The sequence below is a fragment of the Bos indicus genome, chromosome 9 (genome assembly GCF_029378745.1).
Source record: "Bos indicus isolate NIAB-ARS_2022 breed Sahiwal x Tharparkar chromosome 9, NIAB-ARS_B.indTharparkar_mat_pri_1.0, whole genome shotgun sequence".
In the NCBI taxonomy this organism is placed as follows: domain Eukaryota; kingdom Metazoa; phylum Chordata; class Mammalia; order Artiodactyla; family Bovidae; genus Bos; species Bos indicus.
Window position 1 is genome coordinate 81,893,495 of NC_091768.1, and position 26,840 is coordinate 81,920,334.

The 26,840-nt window shown below is 37.8% G+C and overlaps 1 protein-coding gene across 10 annotated transcripts in view; it reads left to right on the plus strand.

The window, feature by feature from the left end:
• Nucleotides 1-26,840, plus strand: part of UTRN (utrophin) — a 557,788-nt gene that overhangs the window by 88,803 nt on the left and 442,145 nt on the right. For all 10 annotated transcript variants that reach the window (XM_070795583.1, XM_070795587.1, XM_070795585.1 and 7 more), the window contains one exon: nucleotides 21,619-21,680. In XM_070795583.1, the coding sequence (XP_070651684.1) occupies nucleotides 21,619-21,680 (62 nt within the window). The remainder of the gene's footprint in view (nucleotides 1-21,618; nucleotides 21,681-26,840) is intronic.

Genomic DNA, 26,840 nt, shown 5'->3' on the forward strand with positions numbered 1-26,840 from the left:
GTCTTTTGTTTTCCTGTGATAAATTTGATTAGCTTTTATTTTCAAGGAGAAACTTATCTTCAAGGAGATAATTATTTGTTGGATGAAGGCCAAGAGAAAAAGTCTAGGAAAGTTGTGCCCTTTGTAAGGGGAATTTTGATAATCCTTGGTGATCTAAGGATTGGCAAGTTTCTCACTACTCTTCCTTTTCATTTCCAATAAAGATCTTTTGTACAGGCAGTTGAGAATGATCACATGGACATTTAAGATGGCCTGATTCTGTACATTCATTCCTTCAGTTTCTATATTCTGTAGTGAGTAGAAGAAAGAAGGAAAGCCCTGGGCTATCACAGTAAGAATGACATTAAATAGAGAACAGTGAGTCTGACTTGTAGTAGATGCTTGATAAACAATGATTAAAGGAAATATCAAATACTTCCTAGATGTGTTTAAAGTTATTTTTTCCCAGGGTGGACTCCCTCTTTCCCTCCCTCTCTTTTTGCTTTGGGAAAGGTGTTTGTGTTGTAAATAAAGGAAAGAGAAACATATCTTTCCATGTTTAGACCTATAAATTATAAGCTTAAAAGTAAGATTGGCTTAGTGTCATCCTAAGAATTTTAGAAGAGGATCTAAATGAGATTTAGTGACTGTTTTTTCATGATTTAGAAGATGTCTGTACTATATTTGGCTTAAGGGATTTTGTTTTGTTATTTGATCCTTTAGTTTCTGTCTTGACCTTTCATAAACAGAGACTCTTAATAATCTTTTGAGATTATGTGCTTAAACATTTTTGGGGCCAAAGAGTCATTTAAAAATTGATGAGAACTGTGGAATTTCTGCCCTCACTCCAAATGACATACAATACACAGTTTTTCTCACAAACTTCAAGAAGTTTGTAAAGTCACTAAAACTTATCCAGATATAGCACAAAATATAAACTTTCATTCATTTATTCATATTTATTCATTCATTTCCATGACTTTTAAGGTTTGTGGAATTACTGGAGAGAATGCTCCCCTTAAAAAAAAAGCAAAATATTTTTTATATATGTTTAAAAAGTTGAGCATTTAATCACATAAAAATTAAGCCCTGCTTCTAGGGAGGGAAAGCCTCATCATTAGATTTTTTTTTTTGTTTGTTTGTGTACATATGATCACAGACTATATTATTATATATTCATAATTCATATTTTTAACAAATACAAAATCATATTTTTTACAGGTTTTTGTTTTTGCTTCAGCTATACATATTGAATTCCTTTTCATGCCAGTAGTGGTAGATCTAGTGTATTCCTTTAAAACCACTGCTTCACTCTTTATTTAGCATGAACATCATTCTACAGAAACAATAAAATCATTTGTAGATTGACTTTTATATTTAATATGGTTGGTGGCAGGAATAAGAGGAGAGTCCAGAGCAACTTGTCAGAATGACGTCTTAGTTGCTAAAACTCTGCTTTGTTCATCTCCTCCAAGTGTGGTTGTGTAGAGCTGGGGGAGGCATACATTTCGAACAGAGGGGCTTGTTGGCCAAGAAATGGGCCTCCACCTAACAGAACACCCACTATGATGATTTACAATGTTTAAATCTCAGCAAAAATACCCCTTATATTCTGAATTCCTTTGTTTCAACTACATAACTCAGTAAGAAAGTTTCCTACAATTGAAAAGAATAGACACTGTTTAGAGGCCAAGTTTTGCCTTTTAAAGGCTGAATGTGCTTTATTTTAAGCTACCCTTTCTTCTCAAGAAGATTGGTATAAACAAGAGGAGGGCCCTCTGGTATTTCTATGCAAAGCTTCAGTAATGCTGTTATTTTTTTTTTTAAGTTAATTATTTTTAATCCTGCTTATTTATTTAGTACTTAGTGTTTCTGACAGTACATCCTACTGATTAGTGGAGGCATGCTGCCTGGGTTGGAATCTGTTCTTCAATTCTTATTAGCTATGAAACCTCAGACAAGTTTATTAACTCCGTTTCCTCATCAATAAAATGCAGGATCATGTTATGATCTCATGGTTGTTATGAGGACTAAGTAAGATAACACAAGTGAAAAGACAGTGCAGCAAACAGGAGAAAATATTTAGAAATCATATTTCTGATGAGGACCTAGGATCCAGAATATGTAAAGAAGTCTTACAGCTCAACAATAAAAGGACAAATAGCCCAGTTGGAAAGTGGGCTAACTTTTAAAAAGACATTTCTGCAAAGATATACACAAATGGCCAGTAAGCTCATGAAAATATGTTCAACATCCTTAGTCTTTATGGCAAAGCAAATTAAAACCACAATGAGATTCTACTAAGATGAGTATAATAAATACAGGAAAGAAGTGTTGATGAGGATATGGAGAAATTAGAACCCTTATGCACTGCTTGAGCTTCCCTGGTGGCTCAGCTGGTAAAGAATCCGCCTGCAATGCAGGAAACCCAGGTTTGATCCCTGGGTTGGAAAGATTCCGTGGAGAAGGGAATGGCACCCTACTCCAGTATTCTTGCCTGGAAAATCCCGTGGACAAAGGAGCCTGGCAGGCTACAATCCATGGGGCCGCAAAGAGTTGGACACAACTGAGCGCACACACGCACTCATACAATTGAACATTATTTAGCCATAAAAAGCAATGCAGTATTGATATAAACATGAACCTTAGGAACATAATGCTAAATGAAGGAAGCCTGGCACAGAAGATCACGTTCCATGTAATCTATTTATATGAATTGTCTAGAATAGGAATAACCGAAGGAAGTAGATTAGTGGTTGCCTGGGGCTGAGGGAGGGGAGGGAATGGGGAATGACTGATAAAGGGTACAGAGTTTTGGGAATAATGAAAATGTTCTGGAATTAGATGACTGTTGCACAACTTTGAAATTTACCAAAGCCCACTGAATTATATACTTTAAATGGATGGATTTTGTGACATGTGAATTATATCTCAACTGACCAAAAAATAAGATAATAAAGGGGAGTGATACCATTCCCTCACGTGGTAAGAACTCTGCACATATTAACTACTTCTGCCATTGCTATCATCATTATTATAAAAGAGCAATTGCTTGTAATGTGCTTATATTATTTCTAGTTATTTTCTTCAAACTACACAAATATTAGTAATTTGGTGCTTTCACAATGTCTTTTAAGATTTGCATTTGTGAACAGGTTCTGTGAAGAAAAGCCTTTGGATTACCGCTGGCATGTCTTTTCCATTTGCTTCCACTGCATCTTTTTAGATAAAATAGAGTACTTCTTGGCAAGTCAAGTGACATTTATATTGATAGGCTTTTTTTTTTTTCTTTTTACTCTCTTTCATTTCATTTTTCTGATTGGATTTGTAATAAAGTCCACTCTTGTAATGAATAAAAAGCAGAAAAATCAAGAATAAGATGATCTAGAATTCCTTAATCTTGATGAAATCTCCTTTCAATATTTTTCTTCCCACTCTTAGACCAGGCATTTTTCTCCTTCTGGCAATAGCTACATAGTATGGAACTTGTAGTAGTACAACATGCTAACATAATCATACTTGGATTTAGTTTTACATTTTTAAAAATAAAATATATGTAAAAATTGAGTCTTTTCTTTATGTAGTCAGTTATATGGAATAACACTTACAAGTTTACAAGTGTTAGTCGCTCAGTCATGTCTGACTCTGTGTGACTCCATGGACTGTAGCCCACCAGGTTCCTCTATCTGTGGGATTCTCCAGGCAAGAATACTGGAGTGGGTAGCCATTCTCTTCTCCAGGAGATCTTGCATAAGTCTACCTTATCCTCAACACTGATCCTTTTAGGACTAATAATAGGTGAGACTTGAGAGGATTTCATGGTTTTCAGGATTAAATGGTATTTATGCAAGTATATAAACTGTTATACATTCTAGTTTATAACATGTTAGAATATTTGCTTATGGCTAGGGAAATGCACATTATCTGCCTGTTATAGAATATGAAATTGATCTGAGCTGTAACTTTCATTTCTAGATGTACTCCTTCAAGTTTATAGAATGTTCTAATTTCATTACTATCCATATTAACACAAGATCATTTCAGTTTCCTTGTAGCTGGGTGTCACAGTGACTTTTTTTTTTTTGGCCAGGCTCTTGTTTGAATGTGTGACCTTGCCTGACTTGTCTTTGATTATTATATATCTCTACTCATTGTGATTTGCCTGGCTATTGATTTGCTATTTCACTTTGACCTCTGATAGAGCTGTTACACTGACTCTTTCTTTCCTAGTGGGGACCTACCTGGTTGCCCTGCCAGTTGGGTGCTTTGGTCTTGCTTGCTGGTTGGAGTGTATCCCCTGATGGCTTTAAAAACTGGTATCCTTGTTTCCTGGCTCCTGCTTGGCTTATGCCTGGGGATACCTTTTTTCTGTTCTAGTGACTCTCTGATGGTCATTACCTTCTGCATGGCAGTTTTATGGCATGATTCCCAACCCCCCAACAAAAGGTAGCAGCCTTTTTATAAATCGTTTAACATGAGTATTAACACTAAAATCTTATTCATGTATGAATACATTTTATATGGTTATTGTTTTGATTTGAGAATTTCTATAATAATATCCTAAATGTTATTTATTTTCTTTTTATTATTAAGCAAAAATAGTTTAATCAGTAAGCTCCAGTACTTTATACATTAAAAAATTATGTATACGACTGCCATAGGTGTCTTTGATTAAATTCTTTTATTAAAACTTCACTTTTAGTGAAGCGAAAAACTTACCATTCTTTCTGTGTGTATGTGTGTAATATAATATAACATGTATTTATATGAATGAAGTGAAGTGAAGTGAAAGTCACTCAGTCGTGTCTGACTGTTTTCGACCCCATGGACTGTATGTATAATTGCAGTTGTATTCTACTACTGTGTATTCATATAGACCTATTAAGTCAAAATATGTGTGCTGTTTGTGAAAGTTTGGCACCGGCATGCCTTTGTATTATGTACCCGTGTGCTCTTGGAGTTTAGTCTTGCAGCTGGGCTGATGGCCAGTGTGTGTGAGTACAGGGCAAAGACTGATGCGTGGTTTCTACTTCTTCCTGCTGGGGAGGGCACTGCACAGTTTCTTCTCTGCAGTTGCTGCTGGCATTGTCATCGGGCTGCTCACTGGGTGTGGCGTGGCTTCAGAACCGGCAGTGTCTGCTCCCAGACCCGCTCCTTCTCTGGTTGCAAGTCAGGGTAGTACTTACTGGCAGTGAGTAACTGGGGACGGTTGCTTTATGCTGTGCTCCAGCTTGCCCTTATTAGTATTTCTTGGTTCTCCCAGCAGCAGGTCTCTGATTTCATCACAAAATCATCCTGTACAGAGCCATGATCCTCCTGCCTTCACAAATCAGCCAAGCTTTGGAAAGGGAAATGATTGTTCATCAAAACTCTAAGCACCAGGATAAAACGTTCTTGTTTAGAGGAATCAGGGGTCAATTTAGTTTTCTAATGAGCTTTAGAATTACTTTTCTTGTCTGCCTTTAGGGGCTATTTTAGTTCTTGCTCTTCTTCTTTTTAATGTTTCTAGAAGTCACATTTTCATTCTTCGCCAATAATAAAATGATCTTTAAGCACGTGGATAAGAGGAAATGAGAAAGAACATCTGGGTCATCTCAGTGATCATGGTTTTAATATTTTGCAGATGGATAGATAGAAAGGCCATAGATATAGCAGATTCATGTTCTTTTATTGGAGTGGACAGTTGTGAAGTCTAGATTGAATTATAGTCAATATATAGTTTGAACTTAATGAACACATTAAATACATCCACTCAAAAATTTTTAAAATCGACAACCTGTATTGGGAGCTGTGTATACTATGGTGATCAAAGTAGACTTTTCTTGCCCTAATGGGCTTACACAAATCAAAATATAACCACATTCAGATAGATATAGGGTGCAAAAGGAAGCTGGATACTTTGAAAGACTGGGGAAGTTAGAAGTCTGCTCTGAAGAAAAGATGTTTAAAATTAGACCTGAAATACCCATATAGGTTCAGCAGGTTGAGAATGGGCTCTAAGTAGACATAGCAGCATGAGCAAAGTACCTGGGGCCAGAAAGGGCTGGGTACATCTGAGAAACACAGAGGCCACTGACTGGAGCTACAGAGAGGAGGAGAAGGCATGCAAGATAAGACTTGGCATAGGCAAGGGTCAGAAGGTTCAGAGCTTTGTAAACCATGTTAACTTAATTGTTTCAAAGTTCATTGTTAAGCTGGCTACATTTAGAAAGTGTATTGTAAAGGGACAAGAACAGAAATTAGGAGATGGTGCCAGGTTATTGGTTTTAGATTCGTGGATTCCAAGCAGGAGATGACAGTAGCTCGGACTGGAGATGGCTGGGAGATGAAGAGTTACGGCTGGAGTTAAAGTATATTTAGGAATTGGAACCAACAAAATTTGGTGATAGATTGTGGTATCAGATAGATTGTGGAATGCCAGGGATTGGTTTCAGGGTCCTGGCATAAAAAAGCAAGTGGATGAAGGTGTCATGCTCTGAGTTAAGAAAGACTGGACAGAACTGATTTGAGAGAAGACCAGCAGTTCAGTTTCAGATGTGTTCAATTTGAAATGAGTCTGTGCAGGTGTCAGATTGATGGCTGAATGCCTGCTGTGTTATTTATCTCTTGCTGCATAACAAATTACTCTAAAACTTAGCATCAAATCTATGTTAGTTATCCATTGCTGTCTAACAAATTATCCCAGCCTTTAGCAGTTTGAAACAAATATTTATTATCTCATGCAATTTCTTTGGTCAGGAATTTGGGAGTGGCTTTGCTTGGTGATTGCGGCCCAGGATCTCTTATGAGGTTGCAGTCAGTGTGTTGGCCAGGACTGCAAGCCTGACTGAGGCTGGAAGATCTGATCCTGGGATGATTTATGCACATGGCTTTTGGCTCACCATCAGTGCAAACTGGGCCATATGGTTATCCTTAGTTTCAGGGGGAGGTGACTGTTATAAATGGCTAACTTGCTTCAAGGAAGAAAAAAGTGAGATTAGACATGAAAGCAAGGAAGGGAAAAGGAGGACTGAGTAGGAAACCAGCATTATCTACCACCCTGACTTTGAACCAGTGTTTCCCTCTGAAGATGACTAAGAGGTATGGTCATAGTGAAAAACAAGTCTGATTCTAGAATTCACAATACCTGCCTGCAGAATCCCAGGGACGAGGGAACCTGGTGGGCTGCCGTCTATGGGGTTGCAGAGAGTCGGACACGACTGAAGCGACTTAGCAGCAGCAGCAGCAGCAGCCTTTCTATTCAAAGTGAAAGTGAAGTGAAGTTGCTTAGTTGTGTCCGACTCTTTGCGACCCCATGGACTGTAGCCTTCCAGGCTCCTCTGTCCATGGGACTTTCCAGGCAGGAATACTGGAGTGGGTTGCCATTTCCTTCTCCAGGGGATCTTCCCCACCCAGGGATCAAACCCGGGTCTCCCGCATTGTAGGCAGACGCTTTACCATCTGAGCTACTGAGCTCTAATACATGGCTTTTAAAAGATGAAATTGAAACCAAGAAAAATTTCCTTATTTGTCTTGTTGGGGAATATATGCATTGAGACATATCAAATATCTCTTCTTTGAAAATCATGTTTTTGATTTGAAAATAGAAATGAAAATGGTTATTGATGTGCTTTATCCCCCCCCTAATTTTTCTTTGTGATGCAATACTCAGCATAAAATTTACCATCATGATCACTTCTAAGTGAACAGTTCAGTGATATTAAGTACATTTACATTATTATGACCACCATCCACCTCTATAACTCTTTTTATCTTGGAAAATGGAAGCTCTGTACCTATTAAACAATGACTCCCAATTCCTGACTCTCCCCCAGTCTCTGGAAACCACTGTTCTACTTTCTGTTTTTATAAATCTGACTACTGTAGGCAACTTGTATAAATGGAATCATACAGTATGTTTCTTCTTGTTACTTTGTTTAGCAAAATGTCCTCCAGGTTTATTCATGTCATACAGCGTGTCAGAATTTTTTCCTTTTTGAGGGGCAAGCAATATGCCATTGTCTGTATGTGCTATGTTTTGTTTATCCATTTCATCTGTGGGTGGAAACTTGGGTTGCTTCCATTTTTTTAACTATTGTGACTAATACTGCTATGAATACGGGTGTGCAGACGTTTATTCAAGGTTCTGTTTTCAGCTCTTTTGGGCATATTTTTGCGTGTCCTTTTAACTCAGGTTCAGTCAGGTTTGCTAGTTTACTTTATCCTGAGGGAAGTGCTAATGCTCTGAAGAAAGATTATCTGTCCAAATCTTTTTTGTTTAATTCACTCTCTTGCTAACTCCAAAAAACCTTTGTCATCATGAATTATGTTTTACAGTATAATGTCTAGGATGATGGAAGAGAGGTAGCAATTGCAGTGTTCTCAGAAGACTCTGTCATTGGGCTGCTGCAAGGTCAAAGGACCCTAGTTGTTAGGGTCAGTAGGAAGGAAATATGGGAGAAAACAGAAAACATTATCCTTTCTTTGCAAAGCTGTTTTGACTGTGCACAGGGAATATTGGTCTCCTACTTTAGAAATGATTTGAGAGTGAGAGAGGTCTAGTAAGGAAGCATAAGTCTTGCAGCAAATGCTTTTGGTGTTTTTATAAAACTGACTAAAATGATTAAGACTTTTCAGTCCAAAATGATGGAAGAGGAGAGAAGATATAATTACTAGCTATAAAATCATTTATTTCAGAAAAGCAAGCATGAGTTTCTTCTAATCATCAACTAAATTGATTAAATTAATCTTCAAGTTAATCTAGACTTATTGATGCTTTATTAGTCACTCAGTCATGTCTGACTCTTTGTGACCCCATGAACTGTAGCCTGCCAGACTCCTCTGTCCATGGGATTTTCTAGGCAAGAATACTGAAGGGAATGGGTTACCATTCCCTTCTCCAGGGGATCTTCCCAACCCAGGGCTTCTACATTGCAGGCAGATTCTTTACTATCTGAGCCACCAGGGAAGCCCGTTTTGATGCTTTAATGAGGTACATTTAAGACAAAGAGAAGGAAGATCTATGATATACAGAAATAATTGCCAAGTTTGCAATTCCCAGAAATGGTATAAACTGACTTTACGAATTTTTATAAACAGCAAAAAAATCAGACCCACATTGTAGACTATTAAATAAAGACAGTGCTAATTTGAAGCAGGATCCTAATTTTCAACAGTGATTTTAGGGGATAAATGATCATAGACGATAACTTTAGTGTGCTGGGGAGTGGTTGCTTGCATTGTTCATACTCTAGATTTTATCTTTTAGTTTCTTTGTCTAACCCTACTTGAATAAGCTTTTCAATAAAAATTATTAATAACTCCTGTGAACTTTTTACATAGTTATATAAACTGAAAATGAGGAAATATGCATTTTTCAACATAAAGGCTATATTTAATTTGTTTATTAACTTTAAATTTATACACCTTTAAGCAAAGAGTGCTGTGTTTCATGGGCTGATTTCTTAACTCTGAGGTTCATGGGAAAAATCTTTACCCCCGAGTTTTTAAGGGGAAACATAGTGTTCCTTTCTGGCATTTTCTTCCTGCTTATTATAAATATTTATCTTGGGCAAAGGATTGCATTCTAATGGACTTGCAATTTTGAAAATTTAGTAAAATGACTTCCTTTTTAAAAAATTATCTTACGTCTTGATTTTGCTGTGGCTCAATGTTAAAACATTCTAAAATAGAGGAAAAAAGTTCAAAAGCTACTTCTGATATACTCTATTTTTTTTAATTTAAAAATTGCATTTGCACTGCATGGTATTTCATCAGAGTACATGATCAAAGGGCAAATACTTCTTTTTTCCACAGGTATATGTTCTTTTTCTCAAAGTGAGTATAATATTAGGCTTTTTATAAAGTCTAGGTAGCTTGTGTGAACTGTGGATCTCTCTTCTCTTTAGTTGCTAAGTCGGGTCCGACTGTTGCAACCCCATGGACTACAGCCTGACAAGCTCCTCTGTCCATGGGATTCTCCAGGCAACAGTGCTGGAATGGGTTGCCATTTCCTGCTCCAGGGGATCTTCCCGACCCAGGAATTGAACCTAGGTCTCTTGTACTGCAGGCAGATTCTTTACCAACTGAACTATGAGGGAAGGCCTGAACTGTGGATAACATTCTGTTTTGCCTTAATCTTACATTTTGTCTTCTCATCTTCCTAACTGATCAGTGCCCTGATCATTTTGCCTAGATATACTTGAATTTATTGCAAGTGGTGTGTTTTAAACGATGGAACCTCCTTTTCAACAGTGTTTCCACAGTGAATAGACTAGAAGGTGGGGAGAGATGGACCAACTTAGGTACCTTTATTTTATATCTGTCTAATAATCTCTTCAGACTAGAGTGGAAAACTCACTAGAAAGGCAGATACAAGCAATTTAACCTAGAGAATTTCATTTTTAGAAATATGTGCCCTTAACTACATCTAATTTAGAAGTGTGGATTCTGATACATTTCTCTCACTCATCCTCTGAGGTTTGGTTCCCTGAGGGAACCCTTCTCGGGTACTGAGTCTTGGCATCTATGATCTCTCCCTCCCCACTAGATCCTTCCTGTCTGCATGTAATTACAAACACACGGAAGTCTCTTTATTCTCGCCATCCCAGTCCAAAGCAGACCGACAGGCAGGCAGACCTCCTCCCAGCCTGGTTTATTTTTATAGCTGCTAAATTCTCTAACCATTCTGCTTGTGCACATTGAAATGGAGAAAAATACCTTTTGCAGGGTCAGTGTTTTAAAGAAAATTGTGTGTATTATGTGCAGAGTATTATGTGTGTATTTCAGAACTTAAAAATATAGTAGACTGTAAGAGTCTCTCAGGCTCTTTTTCTCTTGAGAAATAAACAGAGCTAATGTTTTGGCTCTTACTTTTCTGGTCATTTTATATAAATGACACATTGTATATACTCTTCGGCCTGCACTTTTATTCCTTAATATAGTGTGAAAAATCCTCCCGTCTTTATATATTCTTCTTTAGTATCATTTTTGATGTTTTCATTTATACATGAAAATATACTTCTGAATAATGCCCAAGGATGAACATTTAGAATAACAATTTTTTTTTCAATTATGAAGAATGTTTTGAAAAACATCCTTTGAAAGATTTCTAAATATTTGTGTGTCTAATGATTTCGTAAGATAAATTCTCAGGATTTCTGGGTCAATGGTTATGTAATATAAAAATATTTTAATATAGATACTGTTATATTGTGCCAGGAAACTTGTAATAATTGGCAGGTCTGCCAGCCCAGCTTCCCTGTTCCCTCATAGCATCATAGGTCAGCTGGTCTTAGGGGTTAAGTTCACTTATCTTTTTTTCAGGCCTCATTTTCCCCAGCAATTCTGGTAACTTGCTTTCACACTGTGGGTTATGTCTTTCTTCTGAAAACTCGAGCTTCTGAAATGGTCTCCTTTATGTGAAAACTCTTTCCCGTTTGCTCTAATCCTGCTTGGTGTCTTCACCCAAATATCCTGCTAATCTCTAACTCAGGTGAAAAGAGTTTCCTTTCCTAATCCATTTCTCTTCTGGTCCTTTTTTTCCCTAATAGAGAGACACTATTGACCTTCCGGGCTTCCCAGTTGGTGCTACTGGTAAAGACCCTGCATGCCAGTTCAGGAGACATGAGATGTGGATTTGATCCCTGGGTCAGGAAGATCCCTTGGAGGAGGGCATGGCAACCCACTCCAGTATTCTTGCCTAGAGAATCCCATGGACAGAGGAGTCTGGGGCATTGTAACTCCAGTCCATAATCATCCAGCCAGAGAAAGGGCTCACATTTTTGTCTGCCTGTCCTGTTCTTTTCAGGCCTTTAAGACTGTTTGCTTCAGCTGGTCTCTTCCATGAATGCCGCAACACCCCCCCCCCCCCCCCCCCCCCCGCCCGACCATTTATATATGCTTTTAACATGTCAATTCAAGGCCTAATGCAACTTTTTCCTTGAATTCTTCTCTGATCTCCTCCTCACTTCCACCAAGAAGAAACATTTTTCCTCTGAATTTATAAACATATTTGTACCTAATATATGGGCATCAAATGGTAAAGAATCTGCTTGCAATGTGGGAGATCTAGGTTCAATCCCAGGGTTGGGAAGATCCCTTGGAGAAGGAATGGTAACCCATTCCAATATTCTTGCCTGGGAAATCCCGTGGAGAGAGGAGCCTGTTGGGCTATGGTCACAAAGAGTTGGACATGACTGAGCAACTAACACACACACACACCCCTAATGTGTTAGTTATAATTGTCCATCTGTTATTTATGTACTTGCCTCATACCCGTCTCCCAATTCTTCTTCACACACCTCCCCTTGATAGCTTCTTAAAAGCAGCCCTTGGATCTTTTTTGGGACCAATAGAATTTGTCTGGTGCTCAGTAAGTGTCACCATCTGTTTCTTTATATAATGTTTTCCTCAAAATAGATGAACAACTGATTTCCATTGAAAGAGTAGAAAATATTGAAACTAAATGATGAATGTAAGAATGACTTAGAAATATTTCCTATCCTTACTGTCTATTTCTTAGACCAAAAGTCTTACAAAATGAACAAGACCAATTTGGTCATGCCCACCTGTAAATTTCTGCTTTATTTTTGCTCAGTTAATGCTAGCTCCAAGTGCTTAAAAGTAGGGTGTGAAGGGTAACCATTGTCCCACCATCAGGGTTAAAATGAAGGCAACTTTTGGACCATACCTGGCATGCACATTGGCATTTATTAAACAATCATTATTAGCAAGCAGGCTCAGAAAAAGTTTGTGCAGCCTGTTTCATGAGCTTGGTGCTCTGTCCTTTTGAAGGACATGAGGTTTTAGTTGCAAGAGATGCAGCAATATTCTAGACCTGTGCAGTGCAGTGTGAAGGCTGTTGTGACTGGTCCAAGCTGAGACATGCTAAAGGTATGAAATACACACTGAATTTCAAAGACAGAAAAAAGAATATAAGATATTAATAGTTTTAAAAATATTGAATATATGTTGATACTATTTTGGATATATTGGGTTAAATAACATTACTAAAATTATTTTTACCTCTTTTTTTTTAATGTGCCTACTAGAAAATTTAAAATTATGTGTCTTTCTGTTGGACAGTGCTGGTTTAGAGAAACAATTTAGTTAGACTTATAGACAGCACTGGATAACTAGTACCCTCCCAGCTCATGGCCAAGTGCAGGGCCTTCTAGACTTGCTAGATTTCACTTGTTTAATTGATGTTGGGACACGTCTGTTAAATATTTTGGCCAATTCACATGCATTGAATAACACTAAATACACTAGTCGGAGATTGTTTCCAACCTTCTCATTATGCCAGTTCTCAAGCCACAGAAAAAGCGCATTTCTCACATTCATTAAATTAATTAGCAAAGGCTCTGCTGTTAATGGAGACAAAGATAATTGATGCCTTTGTAGCAGCCACCTCTGGAGTTTAGCCTTTCTAATTAAATTACAGCTCATCATCTCTGGAGTGTTATCTTGGGTTGGGACAACTGTGAGCAAGTCCCTAGAGTGGTTTGCACACTGGCATGTGTGTGTCCCCTTGTAGCCAACTTTTCCAAGTTGTTTAAGCCACGTGAGGAGGCATCTTAGGTACCTGCTTTCTGCTTTCCCATCTTTCCTTTTAGAATTCTCCTCCTGCAGTTTTCAAGAGGAGGACATACTTCTTACCCTTCATCCATCTTACTGGACTGCATTATTGTGAGGCTCCAAACACAGGGCAGTTTAGGAATGCAAAGTAAAGAACACTTCCTTAAGAATTTTTAAAATAGTCAGTGACTTACTGTATCTGGGGCCAGGCTTTGTGCCTCTTTCTGTCCTCCCATCCATCCATCCATCCTTTCGTCCATCCATTCATCCATCTGTTTATCCATCTACTCACCTTAGAATCAGAATTCTGAATTGAGTTGTTGCCCTGGAGTACATGTGAAAGTAGTTTTAATTTTTTAAAAATTTTTTGAAATTTATTTATTTGACCATACTGTGAGGCTTGCCGGATCTTAGTTCCCTAACCAGGGATTGAATCCAGGCCCTGGTAGTGAAAGCACTGAGTCCTAATTACTGGACCACAAGGGAATTCCCTGAAAGTGGTTTCTATTTTATTTCATTTTAATTTTTTAAGATTGTAGGCTCTTTATTACCGAATCTTTAAAATCCAAATGTGTCTTTAAATAGAAAACTAAAGTCAGACTTCCCATGTCAGAAATTATGTCTGATTTAGCTATTACTTTGACAATGAGGCATTAGTTTTGCCAATTAGGGAATAGAGGAGACATTTTCTATAATCGAACGATCAGGTTTGTACCTCGTTAACAATGTGCTAGGACTTATGTCTGTTTCAGTATTTAAATTTACTATAAATATTGGTTGTCAACTTAAAAATGTGCCTGGGGATTCTTTTAGAGAATTTTCATGGAAACTTACTTGCATGGATTTTCTCCATCTTGAGATATATTTTTAGGAAATAGTTTTTTGAGGGTTCGTAGACAGGGCGGGAGGAGAAGGGGCCGACAGAGGATGAGATGGTTGAATGGCATCACCAACTCAATGGACATGAGTTTGGGTAGACTCTGGGCGTTGGTGATGGACAGGGAGGCCTGGCATGCTGTGGTTCATGGGGTTGCAAAGAGTTGGACACAACTGAGTGACTGAACTGAACTGAACTGAAGACAGTTTTTAGAACACAATGGATCTTTATTTAGTTGGAATAAAGTGAAGAATCAAGATTTACAGAAAAATTTTTAATTAGTCTAACTTTTGTCAATCATTAAGAAACAATTAGTTTTCTATTGACTTTTCATGACAGTGACTCATCATCTTTATGACTCATTTAGCTCCTCCTAAATAACCTCTCCTTATTCTGTGGTATTTCCAGTGATTTTAATAAAACTCTCTTACTCTCAGGATAGAAGTCCAAAGTGAAGTGTTTTGTATGTAAAGTTTACAGTTTCTTTCTCCTTGTTCTTCTGTATTTGCAACACATATAATATGGCTATATCTAAGATGTAAAAAGTTTTTCCAAAGAATACTTCCACAAAGAAAGTTTCAAACAATGCCAGGTGCCTGTAGGACTTACAGACACTCTTCAGTTAAGATTAGCAGTTATAAAGAGTTAAAGTAGGAAAACATTCCCTCCTGTATTCCTGTGCATTCACTTAAAAAGCATGAGGAACTCATCAAGGAGAAAATAGGTAAGAGGTAAATACACTCTAGAATTAGAAGATGGACAGGAATTAATGGTTATATCAAATTCTGAAAATAATTCTTCGAGGAATAAATTAATCGTTCTGCAGTCTTTTATGGATTAAGTGCAAAAGAGCTGTCGCTGAATCCTAGCCACTTTGTAGTAGTATGCTTCTGAACTTGGGCTAGTTTGGAGTCTTCAGGAAATTTCAGAGTTTAGGGGATTTTTCTTGGTAATTTTTGAGTTTCCAAAATGCCTTTTTATGGTCAGCATCATTAAGTCATTAGAGAAATGCAAATACAAACCATTATATACCACTTCACACTTACTAGGATGGTTATAATAATAATAATTTTAAAAAAGAAAGTGTTAGTGAGGATGTAGAGAATTTGAAACCCATATACATCGCTACTGGGAGTATAAAATAATGCACCTGCTATGGAGAACATTTCAGCAGTTCCTCAAAAATCTAAAGATAGAATTACCGTATGACCCCGCAGTTCCACTCCTAGGTATATATCCAGGGAAACTGAAAGCAGGGATTGGAACAGACACTAATATACAGTTTTCACTGTAACATTATTTACAATAGCTGTAAGATAGAAACAACCCATGTCTATCAACAGATGAATGGGTAAGAACATGTGGCATATACATGCAATGACTACTACATATTATGACTAGCCACAAAAAAGAAATGAGGTTCTGACACAGGCTACAACACAGATGAGTCTTGAAAACCTTATGCTAAGTGAAATAAATCAGACACCAAGGGACAGACGTTGTGTGAATTCACATCTGTGAAATATTAAGGTGGGTTAAATGCATAGAATTAGAAAGTGGTTTAGAGGTTACTGGGGCCTGGGGAAGTGGGGGAATGGGAGAAGTGTTGCTAAATGGTTACAGAATTTCTGTTTTGGTGGATGAAAAATTTGAAAATAATGAGAATGGTTGTACAACATTGTAAATGAAATCAATGTTACTAAATTGAGTACTTTAACATAATTAAAATAGCAGATTTTATGTTATATATATTCTACATAAAAACATTGACATTTTAATGTACCAAAACTCATTAAATTGCATGCTTGAAATGGCTGACTTACATGATATGTGAATTATATCTGCAGAAAGATATTTTTTAAAAAAGGCAATCTCTGTGGAGAAAACTAGGAATAAAACTACCCAGTGACCCAACAGTCCCACTACTGGACATGTATCCTGAGAAAACCATAATTGAAAAAGACACAGGTACCCCAGTGTTCACTGCAGCACTATTTGCAATAGCTAGGACATGAAAGCAACCCAGATGTCTGTCAACAGATGAATCAATAGAGAAACTGTGGTCCATAGGCAAAATGGAATATTACTCAGCCATAAAAAGGAACACATTTGAGTCAGTTCTAATGAGGTGGATGAACCTAGAGCCTGCTATACAGAGTGAAGTAAGTCAGAAAGAGAAATGTATATTAATGCATTTATATGGAATCTAGAAAGATGGTACTGATGAATGTGTTTGCAGGGCAGCATGAAAACAAAGACATGGAGAAGAGACTTGTGGACAAGCGAGCTGAAGGGAGAATATTGTACAGCAATTATCCTAAGTTTATGTTTATATTATATACATATAGATAGACTTATGGAAATACAGAATTTTGTTTTATGGTTGTAGTGTTGGATTATTTTTTTTTTTTTACAGAAACATTATTGATTAAGATTTAAATTGAGATTTGTGTCTAGGTTCTGCTAAAAGAATTTTTGATGTGCCCTTGAGCTGGTGAAGTGAACAAAAATTTTAGCTAGTTTCCTGGAAGATTTATCAGATGGTTTTGTTGATGTTTCTTGCTTCACTTCTCTTACCCATCACAAAAATAAAATTCCAGGCTGGGCAGCGGCCCTTGGATCTGTGTGAGCTTGTCAAAAGCATTTTAAGAAGAGCAAAATATTTAGAGGAAGAATTTGGAAAATCAGCCTTAAGGGATTTAACACATTTTTCTTCTCCTAATTCAGTCACGTGTTTGTCCCCCTAATGGAGAAAGGTCGTTAATGGGTAAGATTTACTAAGCCAAAAAAGGCTTTCAAAAGTTAGATGTTTTCTCTAAAATTCAAATATAAAGAAAACACTTGTTTGGAAACCTGAAAGAATATATTTAGCATGTTAATTATACTCACTTAATACACATATAAATAATCCAGTTATCTGTAAATTTGTATTATCTGCTTACATATCTTTATTTTGGAAACATTAAAATAACTGCTTGACTTGTAATGGAGAGTTGAACAAATTTGAGATTTGAAATTTGGTATAAATTTCTATATATATGATCAAAAAAATTGATCATAGTAACATGATTTAGGATTTTAGTTGTCATGCTACCAATTTTGCTAGCAAATTTCTGTCTCCTTGAAACACTGACTTGGGCCAAGGTTGTTAGCTTAATTTTTTGTGATGTGGAGGGCAGTTCTGTACTAGTAAGTGTTCCAAATTTGTTACATTAAAAAAAAAAATCTCATAATTGAAAAACTGCAGGCTAATTCCTATTCCTTTACTGAATTCATATCTGATAGAAAATAAGAGGTTTGTGTGTGTGTGTATGTGTGTGTTGTGTGAAAAGGAAATGTGAAATCAAGGCTTATTGAGATGTAAATTTCCCCTTTCCCCTTTAACTGTACCAGGAAAATGAATAAAGAAGAATGTTTATCAAGTTTGGAGTATTTTTAAAAAGTTTGAATGCAAGACATTTTATCTTTTACAATGCAGTACATTATTTCTGATGGCTCAGGGGTGAAGGAACTGCCTGCCAATGCAGGGGATGCAGGTTTGATCCCTGGGTTGGAAAGATACCCTGGAGAAAAAAATGGTAACCCACTCCAGTACTCTCACCTGGGAAATTCCATGAACAGAGGAACCTGGCGGGCTGTAATCCATGGGGTTGCAAAAGAATTGGACATGACTTCACAACTAAACAACAATAACTTCATTTCATATCATTTACTTAATTAGACACATATTCAGACTTTTATTTGAACCAAAGATAAAGACTTTTATTATAGAAACATTAACTTCTAGTTTTTACAAACATCTCTGTATGATGGGATATAGTATTGGAGAAGGCAATGGCACCCCACTCCAGTACTCTTGCCTGGAAAATCCCATGTACGGAGGAGTCTGGTTGGCTGCAGTCCATGGGGTCGCTAAGAGTTGGACATGACTGAGCAACTTCACTTTCACTTTTCACTTTCATGCACTGGAGAAGGAAATGGCAACCCACTCCAGTATTCTTGCCTGGAGAATCCCAGGGACAGAGGAGCCTGGTGGGCTGCCGTCTATGGGGTCGCACAGAGTCGGACACGACTGAAGTGACTTAGCAGCTGTATGATGGGAACCTATTTTAAATAGTTGATCTCATTCTATATGTGATACAACTGGAGGTTTTTAGTTATCATTTGGGGGCTCCCTAGGTGGCACTAGTGATAAATAACCTGCCTGCCAATGGAGGAGACTCAGGAGATGAAGGTTTGATCCGTGGGTTGGGAAGATCCCCTATGGAGGGCATGGCAGCCCATTTCAGTACTCTTGCCTGGAGAATCATGTGGACAGAGGAGCCTGGTGAGCTATAGTCCATGGGGTCTCAAAGACTCAGACATGACTGAAATGACAGTACCCACACAGTCAGCATTTGATAAGGTGACAGGTACTCATTTCTTTGTTTGCATTATCTCTGGAGAGGAACCCATATAGTATTTATTAGCTATTTTAATATATTTTTTGAAAGTAAGAAGGTTAAATGCTCAGAAAAGAGGTTTAAAAAAATGTAGAAATGTAGAGAAATAAAATGTGAAATAAAAATTGCTTCTCAGAATTTCCCAAATTCCCAATAATTTGGTAAAAGTTATTAAATTCAATGAATTTTATGGGTCTGAGAAAATGTAATACTTATGACCAATACATATATTTTTGTTCATAGCAAAATAATTGAATTTGCCATGTACTCTGAACACATATTTAAGATTAAGTTCATATTAGTGGCTGGTATGGCACTGTGCAGGCTGGTGTGTGCCTTACATACTGCGTATAACCTCAGCTCTGTCTCTCTTCCATGTGATGGTCAAGGCTGCGACATTCAGAGTGTGTCAGCAAGTCCTCTTGGTTAATAAATGGCTCATATGTGGCATTGATCAGATGGTAGAAAGCCTGAAATTGAGGCTGATGCTGACTCTGTTGTCCTTTGTGAAAGGCTAAGTCTAAGCTCAGTTGACAACACGAAGTTGCTTGGAAGTTTTTTCATCCATTGCTGTCTTTGTGTTTCAGAGTCAGTCTCCAGTTACCTTTATAGATCTGTAGAAGGGCACTCTTTTCTGAAACTGTTGCTATATTTGTTGCAGGAGTGACCTTTTAATTACAGGCACTCCTTCCAGAACAGAATAAGGCCCAAAGATACCACTAACTTGGTGAAGTCATGGTTGAACTTGTAATTATGCTATTAGAGATGAGTGAGGAGGTCTGGGTTGAAGGCAGCTCTGTGAAATTGATGCATTGAGGACAGAGTGCACTTGAGCCTTCTCTTGTTACTGTTTTACTGTTATCATGTGGGAAGCAGCCTGGCAGGATGGACAGTAGTGGAACAAGGTGTGTGTTTGTGTGTGTGTGTTCAGATAGTACCACAAGCTTTCTTCCAAATTTTCCTTACATGGACAGTGGTGGAACAAGGTATGTGTGTGTGTTCAGACAGTACCGCAAGCTTTCTGCATTATTCCAGATATTCCTTACACAGCTTTTAGAACAACTCAGAGACTATTAACATGCTCCTTTGTAGGATTTATGCCAACAGTGACTGTTGCTCATTTTAACAGATAATTGAGGAGCAATTGAAGAGGGTATGATTAGAAGTAACAGAAAGGGTAACATGGATATTTTTGTCTTGTTCACACATATACTATCATAATAATTATAACTAGAATAACAACAAAGAGCTCAATGCCAGCTCTTTGCCAAGTGTTTCCGCTTGTATCCACCAGCCCTCACGGTGCCTTGTAAGTGTTATTAACTCCCATTTCACATGACTTCCTTATACCTAATTAGATCACTTTCCCCATCTTCAAGAGGTTCAGGATGCTTTAGATTTTTTAAGGTCAATTTTTATTTGTTTGACCTGGACAATGAATTTGTAATTCAAGCCAACATTAGTCATTAAAAAATAAAGAAATAAACTTCTGTGATTTCTCTGCTTGTAAAATGTGTAGATTCCTTTTTTTTTTTTTTTAGGGAGGTTGTATATTTTCAGTTGGAGGATAATTGCTTTACACTATTGTGTTGGTTTCTGCCATAGAGTAACATGAATCAGCCATAGGTATATGTGTGTCCCCTCCCTCCTAGACCTCCTTCCCATCTCCCATCGCCTCCCATCCCTCTAGGTTGTCACAGAGCATAGGATTTGAGCTCCCTGAGTCATACAGTAAATTCCCACTGGCTCTCTGTTTTTCATATGGTAATGTACACGTTTTAATGCGACTCTCTCAGTTCTTCCCACCCTGTGTCCACAAGTCTGTTGTCTCTGTTTGCATCTCCATTGCTGCCCTGCAGATAGGTTCATTAGTATCATTTTTCTAGATTCCATATATATGTGTTAATATATGATATTTGTCTTTCTCTTTCTGACTTACTTCACTCCATCTAATAGGCTCTAAGTTCATCCACCTCATTAGAACTAACTCAGTTGTGTTCCTTTTTATGGCTGAGTAATATTCCACTGTGTATATATACCACAACTTTTTAATCTATTCATCTGTCTCTGGACATCTAGGTTGCTTCCATGTCCAAGCTATTGTAAATAGTGCTACAATGAACCCTGAGGTGCAGATGTCTTTTTCAGTTATGGTTTCCTCAGGGTATGTGCCCAGTGGTGGGTGTAGATTGCTTTCAAAGATAAGATCATTAAAACTTTGTCATGTCAGTCTTTATACAGGAAAATGGGTTACACAATTAGCTATACACTTTATCGTAGTTTTTGTTCTATAGGAATTGTATGAAAAGGGGGGAAATCATGAGTTTCTTAGTTTTTTGAAAAGAGAACTTCCATTTTTTGTCTTGAACATGTATAACATTTTTGTCATGCTGAAACTGTATTTAAACAAAACGCAATAGAAAGTCTATGTGTATATGTATATAATACTTTGAAAGCAACGTCTTGATTCTTTTCTCATGAACATGGATTTAATGGTTGGTGGCGACATGCTAAGATGTGGGGTGAGAAAGCCAGCTTCTCTGGAAAGGTGTCTGGGTCTCCCTCTGCTATGGATGTTTGTTAGCAGACTCCATACATATTGAACCCATTAGTCATCCCTTCATTAACTATGGATCATTGTGCCTCAGGAACTCTACTAACAGACAATGTAAAACTCTCCAGGATGGAGATAATCTTATTTAGCACCTGAGTAAAACTATAAACTCTAATATTTTCCCTTCTCTCTCCTTTTCCCTCCCACAGATGAACACAATGATGTGCAGAAGAAAACCTTTACCAAATGGATAAATGCTCGATTTTCAAAGGTAATGGAGACTTTCAAAAACTATGATGATTTGGATACCTCATTCTTGTTGATAGAGTTTGGTTGAAGGTGCAGTGAATTTTCCCCAGGAAATGTGATCTAACAGAAATCTTCTGAGTATGCAGATACATTTATTTTTCCTTTACTGTCTATAATAAGTTTAAATAGAAATTCTGGTGTAAGAAGTTCATGGTATAAACATTCATGGTAAAAAAGCTCTGTATTTCTATCTAACATTCTCTAGGGGCTTCCCAGGTGGCTTAGCAGTAAAGAATCCGCCTTCTAGTGCAGCAGATGCAAGAGACACGGGTTCAATCCCTGGGTCGGGAAGATACCCTGGAGAAGAAAATGGCAACCCACTCCAGCATTCTTGCCTGGAGAATCCCATGGACAGAGGAGGCTGGCGGAATACAGTCCATGGGGTTGCAAAAGAGCCGGACACAACTTAGTAACTAAAAAAAGAACAGCAGCATTCTCTAGATACGAAGCTGCTAGCTTGCTGCTTTGGATTCTGTGACTTCTTGGTGCATTTAGGAAATAATATCTCATTGGGAAATTTTTGTGCTTACTTAGCTAAAAAGATGATGATTTCATTTTTGCCTGGTTAAAATCAATTTGCTATCATTCAGGTAGCCTTTTCTACCTTGTGCAGTGTTTGGGGATTGTCCATACTGATAGGTCTGGCTAATAATGTTTACTGCCCTGTTGTTCTGTTCTTTTGAACTTCCTGATTTATTTCCCCCAAATCTGTTCTTTCTCAGCATTTCTAACCACTTGGATCATAATCAAGTTTTGATTAATATTTTTTTAGGAGCAAGAATGCTGAAGAGAGAAATTGATATTACTCTTTTTCAACTAGTTCTAATATAATTATTCATTGGTCATTGGAGTTGGAATTTTGTCTTCTAAATCTGAGATGGGAGAAGAATTTTTAGATTTTTTGATTATAGGACTATGCAAAAAACTAAACGTTTCTCAGAGAAACCCTGTTTTGGGGTTTTTAGTTTTAAAATTTCTTATTTTTCCATTTGAGAATGTTGCAAAGGTCAGGAAAATAAACATGGCATTTCTTTGAGGCAAAATCAGAATGTTTTAATATTACTTTGAGTTGCAGTGCAGTTTAAAAGTTGTTCCACGTCCCACTATTTACAGTTCATTGTTTGATTGCAGTGTATTTTTAGGTTTTCCAAGTTTTTGTTGAGGAATATTTTATCTTGCTTCTGAGAATGTAAGGAATGTGAAAACTGCCTGACTTTGATAGAGGGTCAAGGAAGAGAATTACTCCATAATTGGTGGTTTTGAGTGTAGGATTACTCTGAAGCAGACAGGTGATTTTTGGTAAAATTTTATTTGTTTTGTTCAAGAGGTACAGTTAACGTCTGGGTGCTTTGGATTCAACATTATTCAAAACTTTTGAAGTAATCGTCTTCATGTGGACCAGATTCTGGGCAACATGGTTTTAGGAACGAAGAGAATCTGTACAGGAGATGTTTCATCCCAAGGGTCTCATGAGTGCTCAGTTGTGTGAGATTCTCTATTTTGACTATTACTGAGGTTAATATGGTCCTTTTCTAGACAGCCCAAGTTAAGCAGACCTTGTTTTTAGCAGCTTGAGTCATTGTGGAAGAATCACCTTAGAGCTGATTTTGAAGATTGATTTGAAAACTTTGTAGCATTGATAGGCTTGCATTTAGGTAACATTTGAAACTAGGTGAATTGCTTTGTTCCTGTTTGTGAGACTAGAGAGACCTAGATAGTACCGTAGGACACAAAAAGAGGAAAAGTAGAGTAGAGATGACAGTTGAGCAAGAATAACTGAAAATGTTTAAGCTTATCATTGTTGCCATGACTCTGACCCAGACAAGACACTCCCTTAACGGCACATGATAGATAATTGAACTGGGGCATCACCCGGACGATCCACGTCCTTTCCAGGTCCATAGCCATTGCTGATACATGTAAGGTTAGACCCTTGAACCCAGTGCTGCCCAAGTACTCCTTCACTCTGAGCTTTAAAAATATCCTCACTTCTGTTATTGTCCTGGGACTTCTTCACTGGATGGTTCTCAGTATTTACTGATCATGTGGGTCATACACCCCACTGAATTCTTTCAAGAAGTAACTCAGTATTTATCGTGGGTCATTGATATCTTTGGGTGTCCCTGGTGGCTTAGACGGTAAAGAATCCTCCTGTAATGCTGGAGACCTGGGTTTGATCCCTGAGTCGGGAAGATCCCCTGGAGGAGGGCATGGCAACCCACTCCAGTATGCTTGCCTGGAGAATCCCATGGACAGAGGAACCTGGTGGGCTACAGTCCATGGGGTTGCAAAGAGTTGGATACGACTGAGCAACTAAGCACAGCACAGCAATGATGTCTTTAAAAAGATCTGAACACAAAGTCCGGTAGTACTGGAATAGCTAGTTTAGTGAATTTGATATTTAAATGTATACATTTATAATGGGCTTTAAGTCCCTTGTAAATTCTTTGCCCCAGGAAGCTTGTAATTATTAGCAAGACAATGAAATGATTAAGTAACATTATCAGTTATAGTAAAAGGTCCAGTTATGTAGACTGACATGGAAGCTAAAAGCTTGTTGTTGTTTTCAAGAACAACTTTTGTTAAGACCACTATTAGGTTTTTTTTTTTTTAAGAACAGTTTTTTTTTTTTTAATTTTTTATTATGGCTACTATTAAAAGGTTGTTTGGAGAAAAAAATATCAAAGTAGAGCTGCCCCTGGAAACATTTCCTTTCTGATTACTTCTGGTAAGAAATCAAAGTCTAGAAGGAAATCTGGAGGAGCCTAGAACACAGTTATCAAAGGATTTATGATTATTTGGATATAAAGAGGAGAGCTCATAACTGTCACACTAAATTCCAAGCACATTGTTTCCTCTCTTCTCGTTGTTTTGATTCTGTAAGTCGGGCTGCTTCCACACTGATGATCAGAAAAGGGAACTTCTGAACTGGAAGATTTCCATAAACTCCCCACAGATTCTTGCTGAGTTTGGGATCAGGTTGTATTTGGGCCTGGTGTCACTAGGTAATCCAGAGGTTCAGTTCAGTTCAGTTCAGTCTCTCAGTCGTGTCCGACTCTTTGCGGCCTCATGAACTGCAGCATGCCTGGCCTCCCTGTCCATCACCAACTCCCAGAGTTCACTCAGACTTACGTCCATCGAGTCAGTGATGCCATCCAGCCATCTCATCCTTTGTCATCCCCTTCTCCTCCTGCCCCCAATCCCTCCCAGCATCAGAGTCTTTTCCAATGAGTCAACTCTTCGCATGAGGTGGCTAAAGTACTGGAGTTTCAGCTTCAACATCATTCCTTCCATAGAACACCCAGAACTGATATCCCTTAGAATGGACTGGTTGGATCTCCTTGCAGTCCAAGGGACTCTCAAGAGTCTTCTCCAACACCACAATTCAAAGGCATCAATTCTTTGGCACTCAGCTTTCTTCACAGTCCAACTCTCACATCCATACATGACCACTGGAAAAACCATAGCCTTGACTAGACGGACCTTTGTTGGCAAAGTAATGTCTCTGCTTTTGAATATGTCATCTAGGTTGGTCATAACTTTCCTTCCAAGGAGTAAGCATCTTTTAATTTCATGGCTGCAATCACCATCTGCAGTGATTTTGGAGCCCCCCAAAATAAAGTCTGACACTGTTTCCACTGTTTCCCCATCTATTTCCCATGAAGTGATGGGACTGGATGCCATGATCTTAGTTTTCTGAATGTTGAGCTTTAAGCCAACTTTTTCACTCTCCTCTTTCCAGAGGTTAGCAAGAGAAAATAAAGTACTATTGAAGGGAACAGATTTTATTTCATTTCTTTTTTATCCATGTCCTTTGGTATGTTGTGGTGGACTTTAAAATGTAATTATTGATCGAGTCTACTTTTTCCGTGCAATGTGAGTCTCTCTACAGAGCAGTACTGTCCTTGTGCTAAGAAATCCAAGTAGACCCTTATGGCCTCTTCTGCCATTTAGGAATTTGTTTTAAATTCCTTCCCTGGACATCTCCTTGAGCATCCCCCCTGCCAACCAAAGTCTCAAATGCCAAATCTTGTTGATTCTAGTACCATATACATTCAACATTGTCCATTTTTCTCCATCTTTCCTGACACTGACACCCCCTTTTGCCAAATCATTTTTATTTGAGTTAAGAATAATTAAAAGCCTTTATGATGGGAGAAAATCTGTGGGAATCCTGTCAGCTCAGCCATAGGCTGTATCTGCCTTCCATCATCTTTGAGCTACTGTACAACTCAGTGAGTTGTGGAAAACGGATAGTAATGGAAATGATTCTTATCCATAAAAATGCAGAGTGGCTGGAATGCAATTGATTATTTCCCCTTGGGTAGACTAGGTTTTGCATCTGTTGTCAATTTATTTCAACTTTCCTTTATTGCATTTAACATGTGGTTTAAAAAATTTTTCTTTGAACCAGTTGTAATACCTTACTGGTTTCCTGATTGCTTAATGAGTTAAAGCCTTTAATGTACTTTAATAATACATTTGTTTGAGAGTCATGACTTTACTATTTGGGAAATTTATCCCTGAATATGTGGGCCATTATCATAATCTACCACTAGGTCTTCCTTTCCATGGTTCACCTTATCCATCTCCTTCCTTCTATTTTCTACAGAATAGCTGGAGTGTATCTTAAAGTGTAAGCCTAAATACCTCTTTCTCTTCAGTAAAATCTTTCAATGTCTATTTGTTCTTATTTGGCTTTTAAGAGCCTAAGAAGTTGCCCCTCCAATCTACTCTAATTCACTTTACTCTAGCTCATTATACTCTGGCCTCTGCAATGGACCTTCTCATGGCTTTAGCACATTCTTTTTCCTCCATCTTTTTTTAGGCAGCTCCTACTCCTTTTTCTTGCCTGAGCTTAAATGTCACTTTCCCAAGGACACTTTTTCTGAGCTCCCAGACTCGGGCAGATATGTTCTGTATGCTAAAGTGTTAACCTTTGAAGCACTTACCATAATTGTCTTTTAACTAATTGCACCTCAAAATACTTGTCTTCCCTTTTCTAGACGGTGGTATGTTCCATGGGTGCAGGGATTGTCTATTTTATTAACTGGACAACCTCTAGCATTTAATAGGCATTCAATGAGTGTCTGTAGGCTTAATAAATAAATGGATGGCAGTG